Genomic DNA, 20298 nt, shown 5'->3' with positions numbered 1-20298 from the left:
CATGGAAGAGCTGGAGTTATACCTCCGGATCCCAGACAGAATCCTTAGATTTCCTCAATCTCAACCTTCCCTCTCCCTCCTCAGCCAGCATCTAGTTGAGTAATGCACTTCCTCACACCACTTATCTTATGCTGGGGGCTGATCCCTTGGGAACTCGACAGCAGTGGGTTCCAATTATCCCACTCACCCACCAGCCAGTCTTCACTCTCGTCATCTTTAGGTGGGGAATCTGCTTTCAAATATTTAAATGAGTTCGGACCATTAGAATTGGAATGGTCTCATTGGCTTCAGAACTCATGGATACTCTGCTTTCTTTGGGCTCCCCATGGACTGATCTCACACACCCATTTAAACCCACCCCCTCACCCAAGTGTGCGGACAAGATCAGGCCACCACTATGTGCCCTATCATAGTGAATAGCCCAATGACACTCAGTACCTAAGCCTGGACAGGATGAATGGCCACTCGTACATGGTTGTTAGTGGCTATGAACCCAGCAAGAGTCAACACGTTCATGCGAGGAGGAGAGAAAAAAGAGACAAGACAAATTATGTAATTACTGTCCATTCTGTGCATGTGCGAGAGTGTGTATGCATATAGCAGGAGTGATTGTGCGTGTGACAGGACTGACTTTCAGTGTATAGTTGGCTAGACACTTGATCACTCACCTATAACTGTAAGCATTGCTGGAACTGATTTGATGGAGCCAAAGCCATTGGTAACTTTGCACTGGTATTCCCCTCCCTGCCAATACTTCAACTCCTTTAACAGTAGGGTTTCTTCATTCTTTGTGTCCAGCAGTGTCCCATTGTGATACCTGGACAAAAATCAAACAGCAAGGGTAGACATTGGAGTAAGGAAAATCTGTTAGAATACAAACAATGATCAGAACCACTGTGCTCCAACACAAAAGAGACCCAACCATTCGGATAAGAGACTGTGGGGATTGTGCCTATTGGATTGAGGGGTCCATATTGTTAATTCCATCTGGTGATATTCCAGGGCATTTCCTTGTATGAACTCCTGTCCCCAACTCCCTACCCATTCGCGCTGCTGCCATTGGTTACCCAGCACATCTACCTTTACAGAGGCCCACCTTTCCTACAACCAAAGAGATTCTTCCTTATCTGTTTGGGTAATCAACAAATAAATATATTCAAAGAAAGTTTAAAAATCATTGATTTATTTAATGCAGCAATGATTCTTATCCCAGTATTTGTTGCCCATCTCTAATTGCCCCTTGAGAAGGTGGTGATGAGTTGCCTACTTGAACTTCTGCAGCCCGTGTGATGAAGATACACCCCCCAGTGCTGTTCGGGAGGGAGTTCCAGAATTTTGACCCAGTGACAGTGAAGGAAGAGTGATATAGTTCCAAGTCAACATAGTGTGCAAGTTGGAGGGGAACCTGCAGGTGGTGATGATCCCATGCATCACTTACCCTTGTCCTTCTATGTGGTAGAGACGCCAGTCGAAAAAGCCTTGGCGAGTCACTGCAGTGCATCTGGTAGATGGTACACAGCTGCCACTGTGCATCAGTGGTGAAGGAAGTGAATGTTTAAGATGTTGGAGGGGGGGTGCTGATCAAATGGGCTTTGTCCTAGATGGTGTCAAGCATCAGAAACTCCAAAATCAACACCAGTTCTATCCCAGTCTCGCAGATGCAGAAGGAAGTGAATTAGTTTTTGCACAGCCAAAAAAAATGAAAAGAAATCTTAAGAAAGTGCCTCACCAGAAATATTTTAATGGAAGCGGGGATCCAGTGGCTTTGCAGCAAAAGGACACCCCCTGATCTTCAAATCGTACTTTTGTCTCAGGGTGTTTCACTATATAGGGCTTTTCTGTTGAAGAGAGAGAAATGTGGTGAGGGTAGGCGAAATCAGAATCTTGAAAGGTACAAAAAAATTATACCCATTATAATTATACCTACTGAGAGCCACCTCCCTCCACCCCCTGCCCTTGCTGCTGAACACTCCCCCTCCCGGGACCTCCACCCCACAACACCCTTCCATCATTTACCTGTGACCGCGATCACACCTCAGGTGGGTCTCATATCAGCAGTAACCACCCGTCTGCCCAGTGGTGCTGCTCAGTAACGAAGAGCTGCTGGCCTCTGACCAGCAACTTTCGACAAGGGTGGGCTTCCACCTCCAGGTTCCTTGATCCCAGGGAAGGCCCGCCAGTGTCCAGTTAAATGACACTTAATGCGGTGGGTCTTCCTGAAAAGAGACAACACGAGGCTCTCACCAGCCCTCCAGCTGGCAGGCAAGACCCCAGTCACCTACATTTGTTATGATCATAGATCAGACCTCCAAGTTTTTGATAGGATCTGGTTAGGGACCAATTATTTTTTATTTAAAGTAAACAAAATTTGAGATTCAAGACACTTACTAAGTAAATAAAACCACAAGATTCTACGGATTTTGAGCAAACAAAAATAAAAGAACTTTTCTAAACAAGGTCAGAAAGACAAAACAATTTACAATATCTACCTTATACTCTAACATTCAGGGTAAATATGAGGTACATGTGAATTAAGAGGCAAGCTGTGGCCGAACACACCACCCTGCACAATAAATACAGATGCGACCAAGACAGAGTCCATGGATTTCTCAACAGCCCACTCAGACATCAGTAACACTGAGTCAACCCATCTCATTGAAACTCTGTCTCTCTCACAAGGGATTCCAGTCTTCACATTCAAAAATCTAACCTGGGATTTCCAAAAGTCGTTCCAACTCGGATGGCATCAACTACATCACAGGGTTTCAATCTCATCTCCCAAGATTCCGTTCCCCTGGATCCCAAGTCTGCACTCAAGCACCAACTCTCACAAGCACAACTTCAGCTCTTCGGCCGTGCACTGGGTCCAAAGAATGTAAAAATGCCAATCTGCACATTTGCAGTCCACTCCCAGTCTGCACATGCATGAAAACTCCGAGGCCCATTGGGAGCTGAAGTTCCCAACTTCCACTCTCAACATTGAGGTAAGTTCGACTTACATAACATACTAAATACCGACCAATGAAGAGGATTCCCATGTAATCGGACACCTGAGCACCACAGAATTGGCTTTGGGTCATCTAAACATACGGTCCAATATGAATGTGGGCTCTCTCATTTGATAACTGGATAACAACAAAACAACTTGTATTTATAAAGAGCTTTTAAAGTAACAAAATGACCCAAGGCACTTCACAGAAATGATTATAAAACAAAATGTGAGACCAAGCCATATAAGGAGAATCTAGATCAGACAGCCAAAAGGTTGGTCAAAGTGGTAGGTTTTAAGAAGCTTCTTAAAGGAGGAAAGAGAGACAGAGTGGTTTAGGGAGAGAATTCCAAAGCTTAGGGCCCAGGCTGAAGACACGAGGAGTGATCAAAAATCAGGTATGCTCAAGAGACCAGAATTAGATGAGCTGATACCTCAAAGGATTGTGAGACTGGAGGAAATTCCAGAGATAGGGAGGGCCCTGAAGGGACTTGAAAACGAGGATGAGAATTTTAAAATCAAGATATTGCTCGATTGGGAGCAAATATTGGTCAACAAGCACATGGGGTGATGGGTGAATGAGACTTGATGCAGGTAAGGACATGGACAGCATTTGAAAGACTTCAAATATACAGAAGGCAGAATGTGAGAGGCCATCCTGAACTAGAGTAATCAAATCTAGAGATAACAAAGGCATTAATGAGGGTTTCAGCAGCTGTTGAGCTGATGTAGGAGAGGGTGATAAACAGGATCATAGAATGATACAGCATAGAAGAAGGAGACCATTCGGCCCATCGTGCCTGTACTGGCACTTTGAAAGAGCTATCCAACTAGACTTATTTCCCTGCTCTTTCCCCATAGCACTGTAGAATGTTCTTTTTCATGTATTTATCTTGTTCCCTTTTGAATGTTATTATTGAATCTACTTCCACTGCCCTTTCAGGAACGCATTCCAGATCACAACATGAAAAAAATTGCCTCACTTCCCCTTCCGGTTCTTTTTCCAAATCACTCTCTCTATCCTCCGTAGTTAAAGTTAAACTCAATGCAGTGTTCTACAGTGCAGCATATTAAGATACCCATCATCAGGATTATATTTTTATTTTGTCCCTGTCTGTACACACAAAGGGGGTTGCTGTAATCTGGAAATTCCTCTTCCCCAAAAAGTCATGATGTTGGGGGTCAACTGAAATCAACTGAGATCGATAGATTTTTGTTGGTGAGGGTATCAAGAAATGTGGAGGAAAGGCGGGTAAATGTTGTTGAGGTACAGGTCAGACATGATGTAATTGAATAGCAGAACAGTCTCGAGGGGCTGAATGTGCAATGATGCTCACTGCTCATTGCTCATAGAACTTCAAAGAAAAAGGCAAAGCAGTGTTATCGAAACGGTTGATAGCCCGAGTGTAAGATGAAGCTTTTGAGATAGTTACTGACCAGCTCTCTTGAGAACCGCCTGAACCACTGACAACTCCGTGCTGTTTTGAACTGCTTGAAATACAGAGGGGACGAACTTTGCACCTTCGATCAGAACACGAGTCTTGCTGTTGGCACAGACACCAGGGATCTTGAAAGTACCGCTTTCATCGCTCATTGTTAATGTCACGTGCGGCTGATCCTCCATCGCTATCCTACTGCGGGTGATGGGCATTCCATCTGCAGAATGGATTGTGCCCAGTAAAACATGTTGGTCACAGGTGCAACCGTTGCATTCTTCATTCACATGACCCACTGCACACGTGTGCTGGCAGACTGCAAGAAAAAAATTCCCATTGCTTTTTATTAACGTTGCTGTCCTCATCATCCCCAACCCCATCAGCCTCACAATCCCGACTTTGTTGCAGAACTCCTCAGAACAGTCAGATTTGAGTAAGTTGTCCAGTAGCAATCGCTATTTAACAAACAGACATTAGAAATTCATAAATCGCGGACAGAGTCCAGCACAAATGTGCAAAGGGGATTTTTTTTTTTAAAATAATTGAGCCTGGTTAGCAGTATAGTCAGGACACAGATCTACACATAAATTGTACTTTACAGCAGTGACCACACTTTAAACACTTCACTGGCTGTAAAGTGCTTTGAGATGTTAAATAAATGCAAGTCTTTCCTTTGTTTACATCTCAGTCCTATGTCTGCATGTGTAAAGGCATGCTGATTTGCACGCACATGCATAAACACACAAACACGCACAAAGTGTGAGGTCCCACTTTGCTTATGTCAAGTCTTAGAGTAAACAGGAGGTGGTCACCTAATGCACACACACATAAAAACAGATTCCAGTTCAATGGCCAGGATCTTTCCCTCATCGGGCAGGCTCGGCAGGGATGGGCAGGAGCAGCCGGGAAACCAACCGCTGCCCGCGATCAGGACCGGACCGCGATTTCACGCTGGAAGGCCAATTAAGGCCCATCCAGTGTGAAGCACGTGCTTCAGTGTTCAGCGCTGCCTGTGTGGGGGGCGGGGGGCGGTGGAAGAGGAGGGCAAGCATGCAAGTTTGCGCACGGGTGCATGCTAGAAAAGCAGAGCCGCGTCAGGAAGATGAAGATATGTAAACTTAAAAATAAAGATTTTTAAAATGTTATAAAACATGTCCCCTCATGTGATTCTGTCACACAAGCAGGGACATGTTATTAATGAAATGTTAAAATTTTTATTTGCTGTTGGAAACCTCTTCCTGCCCAATAATGAGGTTTCCTAAAAAATGCAAAAGCCGCTTGGCCTTTTCACCTGCCCGCCAACTGTAAGGCTGGATGGGCAGCAAAAAATTTATTTCAATTATAACTTTAATGGCCTTAATTGGCCTTTTAATTATCAGCAAGCGCGCTGACAACTCCCACACACGCTCGCCAACCGAAATATCGCGCGTCATTTTACGCTCGTTCGGGTCAGATGCATGCCCACCCGACGAGCGTTATATTCTGACCGATCTTTCCCATGACCTCCAAACTCAGATTCCTCCACGTCTCCTTCCCTCCTACTATCTGCTGTTACCCTGCCCTCGGGTAAAGCTTAACATCCACCCCAATACTTGTTAGTTCTTAAAATGTAATCACGCCAGATGATTTTCATGTTTTTGATAAACCAACGCTATTAAAAGTGGCACAAGGTGGCAAATCATTGGCTTGTACACAAGGTGCACAGGTCATCATGCAACTCACTTGTGACAGAAATCGTCCCCAAGTTGTATCTCTCTCCAAACTAAACAAGTAAAAGATATCAAGAAAGAACCTGCATTTATATGGTGTCTTTCATCATCTCAGGATGTCCCAAAGCACTTCACTGCCAAGGAAGTACTTTTTGAAGCATAGTCACTGTTGTAGGAAATGTGGCAGCCAGTTTGTGCACAGCAACATCCCCCAAATTGAAATGAGAAAATGATCAAATAATCTGTTCTTTATTGATGTTGGTTAATATTGAGCAGGACACTGGACATTCCCCTGCTCTTTGAAATAATGGGATCTTTTATATCCACCTGAGAGGTAGAGGGTTTAACTTCTAATCTGAAAGACAGCATCTCCAACAGTGCATTGGGAGTGTCAGCCTGGATTATAGAGCTCAGGTTGAATCCATGACCTATCTGCTCAGAGATGAAAGAGATTGCTACCAACTGAGCCACAGCTGACACAAGAAGCTTGCCAAAAAGTATTTGTGTGACAATCCTCCCCCTTTAATTAAGACAGCTGCCTGTTAAATCAAATAAGAAGGTGTTACTCCCCCTCAGAGTGGGAAAGTGCCTAGCTTTCTGTTTAAAATTAAATTACACCTCAGACAGAGGAGTAGATTTCAGACTCTAATTACACAGTAGCTCAACCCCACAACAAACATTGTGTTCATTCCTGACAGTGATCTGTTTGGAAATGCATCTAACCCTGACAGCACTGACAGACTTCCAACCTCCACCTTTGTTTTAGTTTCAAATAACCCGTGTGGGGGAAGAACATATATTTATATATATTTCTAGAAATTTCTACCACTGATGGTTACAAAGGAAAACTGGACAAAACAAAGAAATCAGTAAAACATCTTCAGAGCGAGATTCATTTTTAATTCTCTCTCTCCGGCTTTCTATTGCAGCTACAGTCACAATTGCCTTCTGTAGGGGTTGAACCTGCAGCTCCTCCCATTGCCTCACAGGCTTTGCTATCTCCCTCATCGCCTCCATCAGGAACTCACTGACCGGTGGGTCATTACTGAGAGGTCTCGGCTTCACATTTTCTGGCAGTTGTTGCCGAATTCCTGGAGTGACAAGACCAACACATCCCGGTTGTGCCGGGTCTCTGTTTCCGAGTCAATCCTGGCAGGGGTGAAGGTTGGGAGTTGGGGCGGGGAGGTGGGGTTACAGTGCTTTGCATTGGAGAATGGAACATTTCCAGGATGCAGAGTGAAAGTCAGTTGGTCGTTCTCTGTCACCTCTGAGTCAGAACGTTGTGGGTTAAAGCCCCCCCATCTAGAGGCTTGAGCACAAAATCTCGGTTGATACTGCAGTGGAGTACTGAGCGGGAGTGTACACTGTCAGAATGCATTGTCTTTCGAATTAGATGTTAAACCAAGGCCCCCATCTACACTTTTGGGTACACATAAAAGATCCCATGACCACCCAGAAGAGTTCTCCCCGGTGTCCTGGGACAATATTTATCCCTTATTACAACAGCAACATACCAATTGAGTCAGGTGATTAATAATCTGAATTGCACTGAATTATCTGCTCATTAACTCATTGCTGATTGTGGGGTCTTGCTGTGCACCAATTTGCTGCTGCATTTCCTACATTATGACAATGACTATGCTTCAAAATAAAAAGTGCTTCAAATTGGCTCGAAAGTGCTTTGGGCTGTCCTGATGGATTGAAAGATACTTTCAGAGCCGACCTTAATAGACCATATTCTGAACCTCATTCTGATAAACCTCTTTACCTTTGCAAGGTGCCCCGCCACACTTTTGGACTTCAATCGGCCGTCCGACGCAGGTCTGCCTTTCCGGGGTTTGGACGCAGCTTCGGCGGCGCAGAATGTGACCGTTCCCACACGTGACAGAACACTGGGTCCAGGGTCCCCAGTCTGTCCAGTGAGCCTCTTGAAAATCAGACAAAAGTTGGGGAAAAACGGAATTGGTAAATTATTTAAAAACAGTAGGCTGCACAACAAAGTACATCAGGGAGGAAAGGAGAATGTGGCAGCAACAATAACAACTTGCATTTGTATAGCACCTTTAATGTTGCAAAATGTCTCAAAGTACCTCACAGGAGGAATTGTCAAACAAAACCTGACACTGAGCTATGGAAGGTGACCAGATGTTTGGTCAAAGGGATAAGCTTTAAGGAGACTCTTAAAGAAAGAAATTATAGCGCCATAGAGTCATTACAGCACAGAAAGAGGCCATTTGGCCCATTGAGTCCATGCTTGCTCTCTGTTGAGCAATGCAGTCAGTCCCATTCTTCTCTCCTATTCCTGTAGCCCTGCAACTTTATTTCCCTCAAGTGTCCATCCAATTTTCTTTAGAAATAATTGATTGCTTCCACTTCTACCAGCGAATTCCAGGGGTGATGTCAGAAAGCCCTTCATGTAAAGTGTAGTAGAAATCTGAAACTCCCCCCAGTGTGCAACCCCCCGCCCACCCCACCCCCACCAAAAACAAAGCTGTTGAGGCTGGGAGTCAATTGGAAATTTAAAAACTTTGATAATTTTTTGTTAGGTAAGGGTATTAAGGAACATGGAACCAAAGCAGCTAGATGGAGTTAAGAAACAGAACAGTCATGAAATGATTGAATGGCAGAACAGTCTCAAGGGGCTGAATGGCCTCCTTTTTGCTCCTAACAGTCTCACGAGGCTCCAAATCAGAGGGATGCTTAGTTTTGTGCTTTCCCTCCTATGTCGATAAAATGCTCCAGATGCATGGTGTGTTTAGCGCTTACCCTGGCATGGAGGAGTGCTACACCCTCGTCGCTCGATGGCCTTCCCCTTGCACCTCGGAGCCATGCTAAAGCGGAAACGCATGTTGTTTGTGCAGGTGCGCTGTCGAGCTTGGAAACCTGCTCCCCCACAAGTGGTCACTGAACACGAGCTCCACTCTGACCAGTCTGACCAATAGGATTGAACTGAGAACGGAATTCACAAAAAGACAGAGATAAATGCATGCATATTCGTACATGGAGTGAAATATCATGGCGAGATTCCCCATTGTAGTGTTCAATTTCTGCGTTTGATTATATGAGTCTGTTTACTATTTATGCTCTGTACATGATTGGTTAAGCCTGGGTGTGGACTCAGAAAAGTAAACAAGCTGTAGAAAGAGGTACAAGCCAGAAGAGAAGCATAGAGTAGACATTTTAAAGCATTGTAACTAAAACCTGTTACACACATAGAAACTAGGGTGGGATTTTCCAGCCCCAACCGCCACTGGGATCGTCCAGTCCCGCTGGAAGTCAATGGACTTTTGGCTGGGCCATCGAATCCTCCATGGCGGGTCCCGCCACGATGGAGCTAGAAAACCCTGACCCTAGTGTCATCTTTGCATTGCTCTGAGATATATACAAGTATAATACCCATCATAGCTCATAGCTAGAAAGTGTCACCACCCACCCCCCCCAATCAAAGTGTCATCCATGCAAAGTATATCGTTCTTTAAATCGATTGGCTCCAGCACAGCATTTACAAATCATGAATGAAAAAGTCGCATTTTTTTTTTTAAAACTGTCCTGAAAGAAAGAATCTCCCCAAGGGAAGGAGCTGGGAATTTACAATCAGCTGTCAGGTAGATGAAGAGAAGGGGCAGAAAGAATTTATGGAGGAAGGAATGCTGGTGAGAGGTCCCACATACCTACAGGGCATTGGAATCGGACATGGTAATTGGAGCAAATCTTGTCCTCTGGCTGCTCCTCGTTGATGCACCAGAAGCCCTTTTTTGGGCTGTAATGGACAATCTCCCCAGTTTGTTCGGCTTTCACCCATTCCGTCGTACGTGCCTCAATGGACACTGGCCGTGCACACACTCGCTCCCGGTAGTAGAAGCGGATAGCTTCCAACCGCTCAAAGTCTCCGTTCCCGCCAGGGTGGTCAATGTTGAACCAGGAGGTCCACTCTGTCACCTCTGTGCCCAAATAAAAGACGGCAATCATTAAAAGCAGAAAAGACCAGCATTTATATAGCATCTTTCATGACCACCAGATGTCTCAAAGCGCTTTACAGCTAATGAATTACTTTTGAAGTGCAGTCAATGTTGTAGGATATATGGCAGCCAATTTGCAGACAGCAAACTCCCACAAATAGCAGTGTGATAATGACCAGACAATCTGTTTTTGTGATATTAGTTGAGGGATAAATGTTGGCCAGGACACCAGGGAGAACTCCCCTGCTCCTCTTCGAAAGTGTGATGGGATTTTTTACATTTACCTGATAGGGCAGACTGAGTTTTAATTTAACAAGTCATCAGAAAGGCAGCACCTCCAGCAGTGCTGCACTCCACTGAAGTGTTAGCCTTGATTTTAATGCTCATGTTTCTGGAGTGGGACTTGAACCCAGGACTTTCTGATGTAGATGGAAGAATGCTACCAGCTGAGCCACAGCTGACACAACATCAAACCATTAGCTAGATTTTGTCTAATGCACATTAGCTTCTCTCAGTGGTTAGCACCCTAGCCATAGAGTCAAAAGTCCCACTCGAGACTCAAGCCCCATAATCCAGGCCAATAATACCAGTGCAGCACTGGGGAATGCTACACTGTCGGAGGTGCTGTCTTTTGGATGAGAAATTAAACCAAGGCTCCCTCTGGTGTTTCAAGTGAATGTAACGCTATAGGATGAAGATTGGGGACTTCTCCCCAGTGTTCTAGCCAACAGTATTTGCGCAACCAACTCCACCAAAAACAAATGTGGGATATGCTTTGTGCAACATTTGCCAGCAGAACAACAATTGTTACAGTTTAATTACCATTCAGTGCAGGGAGTTGTGATCCTATTCCACAAAACAAGGTAAGACTCTGCAAACATCTCAAGGAATCCTCCAGGAAGGAGAAGCGATATCAGATAGGAATAAGGAGGGAAGCTAAGGTGAGGTAACTGAGAGCTCAGTTTGGAGGAAACATTTGAAAAACAGGGAGAAGTAATGAAGGACAAGGGTATGGCAACAATATTTGGGGCTCGAGACAGAGCATTACATGAGGGAATGTTTTGGGTGTAGGGCTGGGGAGAGTCACACAGAGATTAGCAGGAAAATTTCTCAAAGAAAAACAAGTTGGACAGTGGTTTAAATCTTTTCAAAGATACTTTGTGAATTTAAATTTCATAAAAGTGAGGAATATCTTTTGTGGACAACCTTAATATCTACACAATCAGGAACTCAGTGTCAAACTCCCAGAATAGGTTAGATACAGAGTAAAGCCCCCTCTACACTGACCCCATCAAACACTCCCAGGACAGGTACAGCACGGGGTTAGATACAGAGTAAAGCTCCCTCTACACTGTCCCCATCAAACACTCCCAGGACAGGTACAGCATGGGGTTAGATACAGAGTAAAGCTTCCTCTACACTATCCCCATCAAACACTCCCAGGACAGGTACAGCACAGGGTTAGATACAGAGTAAAGCTCCCTCTACACTGTCCCCATCCCAGGGCAGGTACAAAACAGGTTAAATTTAGCTAAATGTCGGGAATCAGATGGACATTCAAAATGATTTTATGATTTGGTTTCCCCCCCACCCCCCAATTTCCAACCAGAATTGCTCTTTTGGCATTGGAATGTCAGGTGAGGATTGCCTGAGATTCCCCAGGCAGTCAAATAGCTGGCCAATAACCACAGTGTATAATACAAGTGCCCAGCTGGGAGTCTATGACTTCAGCAGAGCAAAATGAAAGGCAGAAGAAATAAAAGGAAATGGAGGTCACTGATGGCACACTGCTTGGGCCATCAACAATTCCCTTTGGCGAATTTTACCTCTAAAAGCGAGGGGCATGAAGTGAAAGCTCAGCGACCTACTTTTCTGCTGCCGAGTGAGTGAACAGCTGGCATTTTGGGAGCTGTCAATCAGCAGTATCTCCCGGGTGTGTATAGCGACTGTCTGCTGAACTCTCTCGCTCAAGCTCCCAGCATTCATGATTTATATTTCCCACTCCCCCCAACCCCACCGTTCCACCTCCCCCAGAGAGAAACAGACAAATGCATTTTTTGATCAGGAAGTAGCATAGCAAAGAAGCACAGAGTAAATCACACCTATTGTCACAGTACTTTCACAGGGATTCTCCGGGATAAAATCCTGGCACTGGGAGCAGGGACTGAATTTTAAATCCACCCCACATCCCACTTTGAGCAGTTAAAACAAATGAAGAAACGTTCATGATTCTGCCATTCACACCTCCTCTAGATACATCCTTTGCTTCTTTACTTGTCCCATTATAACTCCCTTTGGTCTTGCATCGTGAACCCTTTTGGTTATTTAATCTCTCCTGCCCTCCACCCTATCACAGACCTACCCTTTTGTTCTTTTTCCCACCTCTCTCTTTCACCTGAGTCGAACATACGTTACATTTCTAACATTTCCCAGTTCTAATGACAAGTCATAGACTGGAAAGGTTATCTCTGTTTCTCTCCACAGCTGCTGTAAGACCTGCTGAGCAATTCTAGCATTTTCAGTTTTAATTTCAGACTTCCAGCATCTGCAGTATTTTGATTTTACTTTTGTTTAAATTAAAGCAAATGGTTAATTTCCTGCTGCACTGCTAATCAGCTTTCTGATTTTAACCCCATTGGTTTTGGCAGGGGATGAGGATGCCAAGAGATAATCAGGCAGGATCCTGATGATAGAATGCCAAGAGGGGCTCCAAATGTGTGTTCCTGTTACCTGGATTCAGTCGCTGCATCTCATTGTAACCTGGTTTCCGATTCCTCCGAACCTGTTTCCATTTCTGGATTCCGGACTCATTCTTTTCAGCAGCTGCGGAAGCTGTGGATGAAAATAGACGATTTCAAAAAGAGCTAATTAAAATAAAAGACAGGGTACAAAGGGATCATCCACACAACTGCCTCCTCCAAATTTAAAAGAAATGTCTGTAATGTGAGCAGGAATTGGAGTTGTGACCTCCGCACACTTACCAAGTTGAAGCCTTAAAATATTCTCTGACAGCTCAATTCAAGTACGAAAGAGAATCTTTTAAATTCTGAAGGATGTCCATACATGCATATACATCTACAAACAATGTAGAGGGAGCTTGACTCTATACCTAACCCCGTGTTGTACCCGTCCTGGGAGTGTTTGATGGGGACAGTGTAGAGAGAGCTTTACTCTGTATCTAACCCCGTGCTGTATCTGTCCTGGGAGTGTTTGATGGGGACAGTGTAGAGGGAGCTTTAACTCTGTATCTAACCCCGTGCTGTACCTGTCCTGGGAGTGTTTGATGGGGACAGTGTAGAGGGAGCTTTAACTCTGTATCTAACCCCGTGCTGTACCTGTCCTGGGAGTGTTTGATGGGGACAGTGTAGAGGGAGCTTTAACTCTGTATCTAACCCAGTGCTGTACCTGTCCTGGGAGTGTTTGATGGGGACAGTGTAGAGGGAGCTTTAACTCTTTATCTAACCCCGTGCTGTACCTGTCCTGGGAGTGTTTGATGGGGACAGTGTAGAGGGAGCTTTACTCTGTATCTAACCCCATGCTGTACCTGTCCTGGGAGGGTTTGATGGGGACGGTGTAGAGGGAGATTTACGCTGTATCTAATTCCCGTGCTGTACTTGCTACATTTTTTATAGCCCTGTTGTCACATGGAAACTGTGCAGCTGCAAGACAAAATAGAACAGCAGCAATTCCAGCCACTTCTGGAATTGCGATGAAGCTCACTGAAGCAAAAAAACACTTGTTTATATTCAGCCAGCGATAGGAGAAATATTTAAGGACCTGGACTCTTTAAAACCAGTGAGTTAGTAGTGATTCAGATACAAGCCAAAATGAGTAGAACCATGGAATCTTAACAGCGCAGTATGAAGCCATTTGCTCCATTATGTCTGTGCAGGGTCTTTGAAAGAGAGATCCAATTAGTCCCATTTTCCCTGCTCTTTCCCCATATCCCTGCAAAATTTCCACTTCAAATATTTATCCAGTTCCCTTTTGAAAGCTACTATTGAGTCTGCTTCCACTGCCCTTTCAGGCAGCACATTCCAGATCACAACAAGTTGCTGGGTAAAAAATAAAATTCTCTCCTCTGGTTCTTTTGCCAATCATCTTAAATCTTGCGTCCTCTGGTTCCCAACCCTCCTGCCACTGGAAATAATTCCTCTTTATTTACTCTTTCAAAATCCGTCATAATTTTGAACACCTCTATTAAATCTCCCTTTAGCATTCTATGCTCTCAGGAAAACCTCAGCTTCTCCAGCCTCTCTGCTGAATGTTGAATAGCCCCGGACTGTCAGGAACACCGTCCACTCCTCTTAAATCAAAGTCATTTGTTTGGAATGATCTGATGATCATTTTTTGAACACCAAGTTCACACTTTGTTGCATTACTTAACTTGAATTGGATGATTAGATATTTTTACTGCAAGAAATGACTTTGAATTAACAGGAATAGACTGTAGTACAAACATCAGAACATCCCAGAATGAATCTGTAGCCATAGAGTCATAGAGTTATACAGCACAGTTTCTTCCTATCTACCCTTTCTATGCCCCTCATAATTTTGTATACCTCTATCAGGTCCCCCCTCAGCCTTCTCTGCTCAAAGGAAAACAACCCTAGCCTACCCAGTCTCTCTTCATAGATGAAGCACCCCAGCCCAGGCAACATCCTGGTGAATTTCCTCTGCACCCTCTCCAGTCTGAAACATTTTTTGATGAATTAACTTTCAGGATGTGGGAGTCCCTGGCAATGCCAAAATTTCATACAATCGTAAGATAGTACAGCCACAGAGGGAGGCTATTCAGCCCATCAAGTCTGTGCCAGCTTTTTCAAAGAGCAATGTCATTTTTCCCCACTCCCCCGCTCTTCCCCTATATCCCTGTAATTTGTTTCTCTCTCAAATGTTTATCTAATTCCCTTCCTTGAAGGTTATTATTGAATCTGTGTCCACTCACCCTATCAGTCAGTGTATTCCAAATCGGAACCAATTTCCAAGCATACTGAGGGAAGTGAGAGTGGAAATTGCAGAGACACTGGCCATAATTTTTCAGTCTTCCTTAGACTCAGGGATAGTGCCTGAGGACAGCAGAATTGCAAGCGTTGCCCATTTGTTCAAAAAAGGGTCTAAAGGTAAGCCCAGTCAATTAGTTAGACTTCAGTGTTGGGGAATCTTCTAGAAACAATAATTTGGGACAAAATAGTCACATGGACAAATGAGGGTTAATTAAGGAAAGCCAGCATGGATTTCTTAAGGGAAAATCGTATTTAACTAACTTGAAGTTTTTTTGGTGAGGTAACAGAGAGCGTTGATGAGGGCAATGCTGTTGATGTGGTGCCTACGGGCTTCCAAAAGAGATTCAATACAGTGCCGCACAACAGACTCGTGAGAAAAGTTATAGCTCATGGAATAAAAGGGGCAGCAGCAACATGGATACGGAATTGGCTGAGTGACAGGAAACAGAGAGTAATGGTTAATGGATGTTTTTCAGATTGGAGGAAGGTTTGTAGTGGGGTTCCCCAGGAGTCAGTGTTGGGACCCTTGCTTTTCCTGATATACATTAATGACCTAGACCTTGGTGGACAAGGCAGAATTTCAAAATTTTCGAATGATACAAAACTTGGGAAATATTGTGAACTGTGAAGAGGATACTGCAGAATTTCAAAAGGACATAGACAAGTTGGTGGAATGGGCAGACAGGTGGCAGATGAAGTTCATTGCAGAGAAGTTTGAGGTGATTCATTTTGGTAGGAAGAACATGGAGAGACAATATAAAATAAAGGACACAACTCTAAAGGGTGTGCAGGAGCAGAGGGACCTGGGTGCATATGTGCATAAGCCATTGAAGATAGCAGGACAGGTGGAGAGCAGTTAATAAAGCATACAATATCCTAGGCTTTATTGATAGGTGCATAGAGTACAAGAGCAAGAAGGTCATGTTGAACTTGTATAAGACACTGGTTTGGCCTCAGCTGGAGTATTGCGTCCAGTTCTGGATGTCACACTTTAGGAAGGTTGTGAAGGCATTAGACAGAGTGCAGAAAAGATTCACAAGAATGGTCTCAGGGATGAGGAATGTCAGTTGTGAAGATATATTGGAGAAGTTAGGACTGTTTTCCTTAGAGAAAAGAAGGTTGAGAGGTCATTTGATAGAGGTATTCGAAATCATGAAGGTTCTGGACAGAGTAAATGGGGAGAAACTGTTCCCACTCGCAAAAGGATCAATCACGAGAGGGCACAGATTTAAAGTAATTGGCAAAAAAAGCAAAGTGATATATGAGAAAATGCTTTTTCACACAGCAAGTGGTTAGGGTCTGGAATGCACATGTCTGAAAGTATGGTGGAGGCAGATTCAGTTGAGGCATTTGAAAGGGGACTAGACTGTTATTTGAAAAGGAAGAATGTGCAGGGAAAATGACACCAAGCCAATTGCTCATTTGGAGAGCCAGTGGTGACACGATGGGCCGAATGGTCTCCTTCTGCACTGTAACAATTCTGTGATTCAATTGTTGCATTAAAAGGTTTTTCCTTAGGTTGCCTCTGGTTCTTTTGCCAATTACCTTAAAGCTATACCCTCTAGTTATCAACCCTTCAGCCACTGGAAACAGTTTCTCTTTATTTACTTTATACAAACCCATCATCATTTTAAACATCTCTGTCAAATCTCCTTCTTTCTCTAAGTGCCCATCCCCAGTTTTCCTGAGAAGATGGTGTTGGGCCTCCTTCTTGAACCTCTACAATTCTTTGTAGCAATTTTTTGAAACTGAGGGCTTGCTGGGCCTCCTCTAGAGGCTAGTTAAGAGTCAACCATGTGGGTCTGCGACTGAAGTCACTTATAGGACCTTATAGGGTAAAGGCAACATGGTCGTACCATGAAAGTACTCCTCTATATAACAAGAATATTCCTTCTGTGCACTGACCTTTTGCCCTGTTACGATCTTCGCTCTGACCTATAGCTGCATTTAAACAGTATACAGTGCTCAGAGCTGATTAAGGGTTTCAACACATAAAAAGTAAAAGAGAAAGACTTGCATTTATGTAATGCCTTTCATGACCTCAGGACACCCCAAAGTGTTTTTCAGCCAATTAAGTAGTTCTGAAGTGTAGTCAGTGTTGTAATTAAATGAGGTGCTGGTTACTCAAGCTCTGAAGAAGGGTCATACAGACTCGAAACATTAACTCTGTTTCTCTCTCCACAGATGCTGTCAGACCTACTGAGATTTTCCAGCATTTTCTGTCTTTATTTCAGATTTCCAGCATCCGCAGTATTTTGCTTTTATGCTGGTTACTCAACTTTGTTCTTATGTTGGGTTTACCTCAATCAGCTGCAAATTAGTGAGTAAACACAGCTCTTTCTGCCAAAATAAAGAGAGTTTAAGTTCAAATTTGAAATATCAATAAAAATGGTTAATAGTTGTCGCTTTTTGATTGATATGACCGACTGCCCATTTGAAATATGGGCCGTTTAAGACTGTAGTTATCACAAGAGAAAGTTAACTTTAAAAAGATGTTGAAACTGGCTGAGAGCTACTGTGCAAAGTCACCGTTCCTGAACATAAATCTTTTGAGTGTTCAGGGACTCTTGACATCAGTAGCATACTGATGGGAGTCGAACGGCTAATAATCTGTATTAATTCTGAGTTATCTGGTCATTATCTCATTGCTGTTTGTGGGATCTTGCTGTGTGCAAATTGGCTGCTGCGTTTCCTACGTTACAATGGTGACTGCGCTCCAAAAATTACTTCATTGGCTGTAAAAAGCTTTGTGAGGTCCTGAGTTGGAGAGAGGCGCTATGGAATTGCAAATTTCTATCCTTTCTTTACTAGAATCAGGAAAAGCTGGAAACACAGTGGGCTGAGAGACACAACGACTTTTAATGAAACATGAACTGTTTTTCGGTTTCCATTTCAGGAAATTTGAATCAATAACCTATTTGTCAGCAAAATGTTCAGAGAGTGACACTGCACTGCAGAAAGCAGAGCCTCAAAAATTCACATCTCACTTTTTACTTTAGTTGTCAGCTGCGGCTCAGTGGGCAAGGCTTTGGAATCAAAAAGGTTGTGGGTTCAAGTCCCACCCCAGAGACTTTGAGCACATAATCCAGGTGGACACACCCAGTGCTGCACTGTCGGAGGTGCCGTCTTTTGGATGAAATGTTGAAACCTGAGGCCCTGCCTGCCCTCTCAGATGGATATGAAAGATCCTGTTGCACTATTTGAAAAGGGCAGGGGGCTTCTACCTGCTGTACAGGCTAATATTTATCCCGAAACCAACATCATAAAAATAGATGATCTAGTCACTATTATGTTGCTGTTTGTGGCAGCTTGCTGTGCACAGATTGGCTGCAGTTTCCCTACAACAGTGACTGCTCATCAAAAAGTACATCAATAGCTATACAACCCAAAATTGTACCTGCTCCCAACCTTTATGCATAGTTTCTCATTTTACTTATCCATTTTAAATCCATTCTAATGGCGATCAATTCAAAGTATTTACCCTTATTACTTCCTTAGTTCAATCATGTCCAATTTTTGGTGATGCCACTGTCAGGTATCAGTTCCCCATTTTTACAGCGCTGTTTGTTATCTCTCATTCAGCCCTTGGCATCCTAGAATTGTGCAAAGTAGTGTAAGGTGCACACAAGCACTTGTTTTTTTAGATCCAAGTACTGCTGAGAGTGCAAGCTCCACTGGCATCTAACGCCTCATCCAAGTGCTAGTTACTGGTGCACCCTTAAGCCCCAGACACTGGCTAGCTATTTGACTCTGGGGGGCACCGCAGAAAAGTCAAACCCTGTCCTCACCCAACATCCAGACACATTTTCAGCACTGACTTTCTCACCTAGCCCAGGGTCACTGACTCCAACTGGAACACCCTTCACAAAGCTAACTCAGGCACAGCCCAGGGAATGAATAGGAAGCCTCCTGGTCCGTGTTTACCTCCTCCCAGGATATTTACCTACTCAGCAACAGGACCAACCTCATTTCAAACATCCTCCGCGCTTATCCAAGGAGAGAGGACCTGCCGGGGAAACTAAATGAAGGAGCTCATCACGTAGGATTTCTGAATCAGGTTTGACTAAACTGTGCATGTTCAGGGAAAACGACGTGATCCCACTAGGAAAAGGAACATGTGACAGAGGAAGAAAACAGTATTGATAAACATTGAAAACATTATTAATTATTACCTGTATCATCAGAGAAAACCTCGGATGTAAAGATTAAATGGTAATTATGAATTTTTTTCCCCCCAAAAGTTTCTTGCAATCATTCCACGATATCTAGGATCCCCTTACAGGGCCAATCATTGGGGAGCAGCACCATTCAGGGAGACTTAATCACTTAAAAAATTCTGTTTTCAGGTTTCCTACCTTGAGTTGAAACAGACTGTTGCTCCCAGAGAAGGAGGAAGAGGAGCAAACAAACTTCGCCCAGCTGCATTCTCGCCTCTCCAACTGTCACGTTGGTGTCACTGATATTTTTTACTTTGACTTTCCGGTAAAAGAAATAAACGCTAAGAATTTCTCAAAGTAGGATGCCCCTGTGTAGTACTGAGACTGTTGGAGCTCTTATGTGCAGAACAGGGCTGCACAGCTAACTCGCCTTTATTTATATTGCTGTGTCTAGTTCGCTTGATTGGACCGAGGTATCAATCCACATTCCTGACCCTGGCATGTGAAGGAGGATGCGGGGAGGGGGAAGTTGATTTGATTTTTACTTGCAATATAACGAGAAAAATAAGAAACTGGGAATAGAATTTCCCTCTTTATTGTGAAAAAAATTAGAAAACTTTTCCCTTTCCCACCTGACTTATGTGAGCCAACTGTTTGCAAATATAACTCCCGGAGTTTGGCAGGGTTCTTGCAAGTTGGCTTAACTCCAACTTTGCCCATAAAGGTAATTTGTGCCTGTTAATGGTTCAAATCGATTTATAATAGCCCTAAAGCTTGATTAGAAAACAAGACAGAATTCCAAAGGGGTGCTGAGTGTCGAGTGGATTCCTGCCCCCCACTTCACCCTCAATGGCTGCCAGGTGAACTGGATGTGAACCTTATGCATGAGTCCATTCCCTAGATAGTAACTGTTGGCAGGCTATTCAGCCATGACGGTGTAAGCTTTGATACAGTTGGTAACCTCTGAGTTAGATGTTTTTGTAGGTTCAAGCCCCACTCCAGAGCCCATAATGCAGACTGACACATCAGTACAGTATTGAGG

At 43.8% G+C, this 20298-nt stretch overlaps 1 protein-coding gene across 1 annotated transcript in view; it reads right to left on the bottom strand.

Annotated features, from left to right (window-relative positions):
* The window catches only part of cilp2 (cartilage intermediate layer protein 2), a 39416-nt gene extending 19842 nt beyond the window's left edge, over positions 1-19574 (bottom strand). The window contains exons 1-8 of the mRNA XM_078556124.1: positions 19455-19574; positions 12824-12925; positions 9806-10075; positions 8901-9083; positions 7903-8061; positions 4427-4741; positions 1730-1838; positions 669-817 (exon numbers count right to left, since the gene is read on the bottom strand). Of these exons, the coding sequence (XP_078412250.1) occupies positions 669-817; positions 1730-1838; positions 4427-4741; positions 7903-8061; positions 8901-9083; positions 9806-10075; positions 12824-12925; positions 19455-19524 (1357 nt within the window). The 5' untranslated portion in view covers positions 19525-19574. The remainder of the gene's footprint in view (positions 1-668; positions 818-1729; positions 1839-4426; positions 4742-7902; positions 8062-8900; positions 9084-9805; positions 10076-12823; positions 12926-19454) is intronic.
* Positions 19575-20298: the final 724 nt, after the last annotated feature.

This window comes from Cetorhinus maximus, chromosome 13 (genome assembly GCF_964194155.1).
Source record: "Cetorhinus maximus chromosome 13, sCetMax3.hap1.1, whole genome shotgun sequence".
Taxonomy (NCBI): Eukaryota; Metazoa; Chordata; class Chondrichthyes; order Lamniformes; family Cetorhinidae; genus Cetorhinus; species Cetorhinus maximus.
This window is presented reverse-complemented; position numbering and strand designations above follow the sequence as displayed.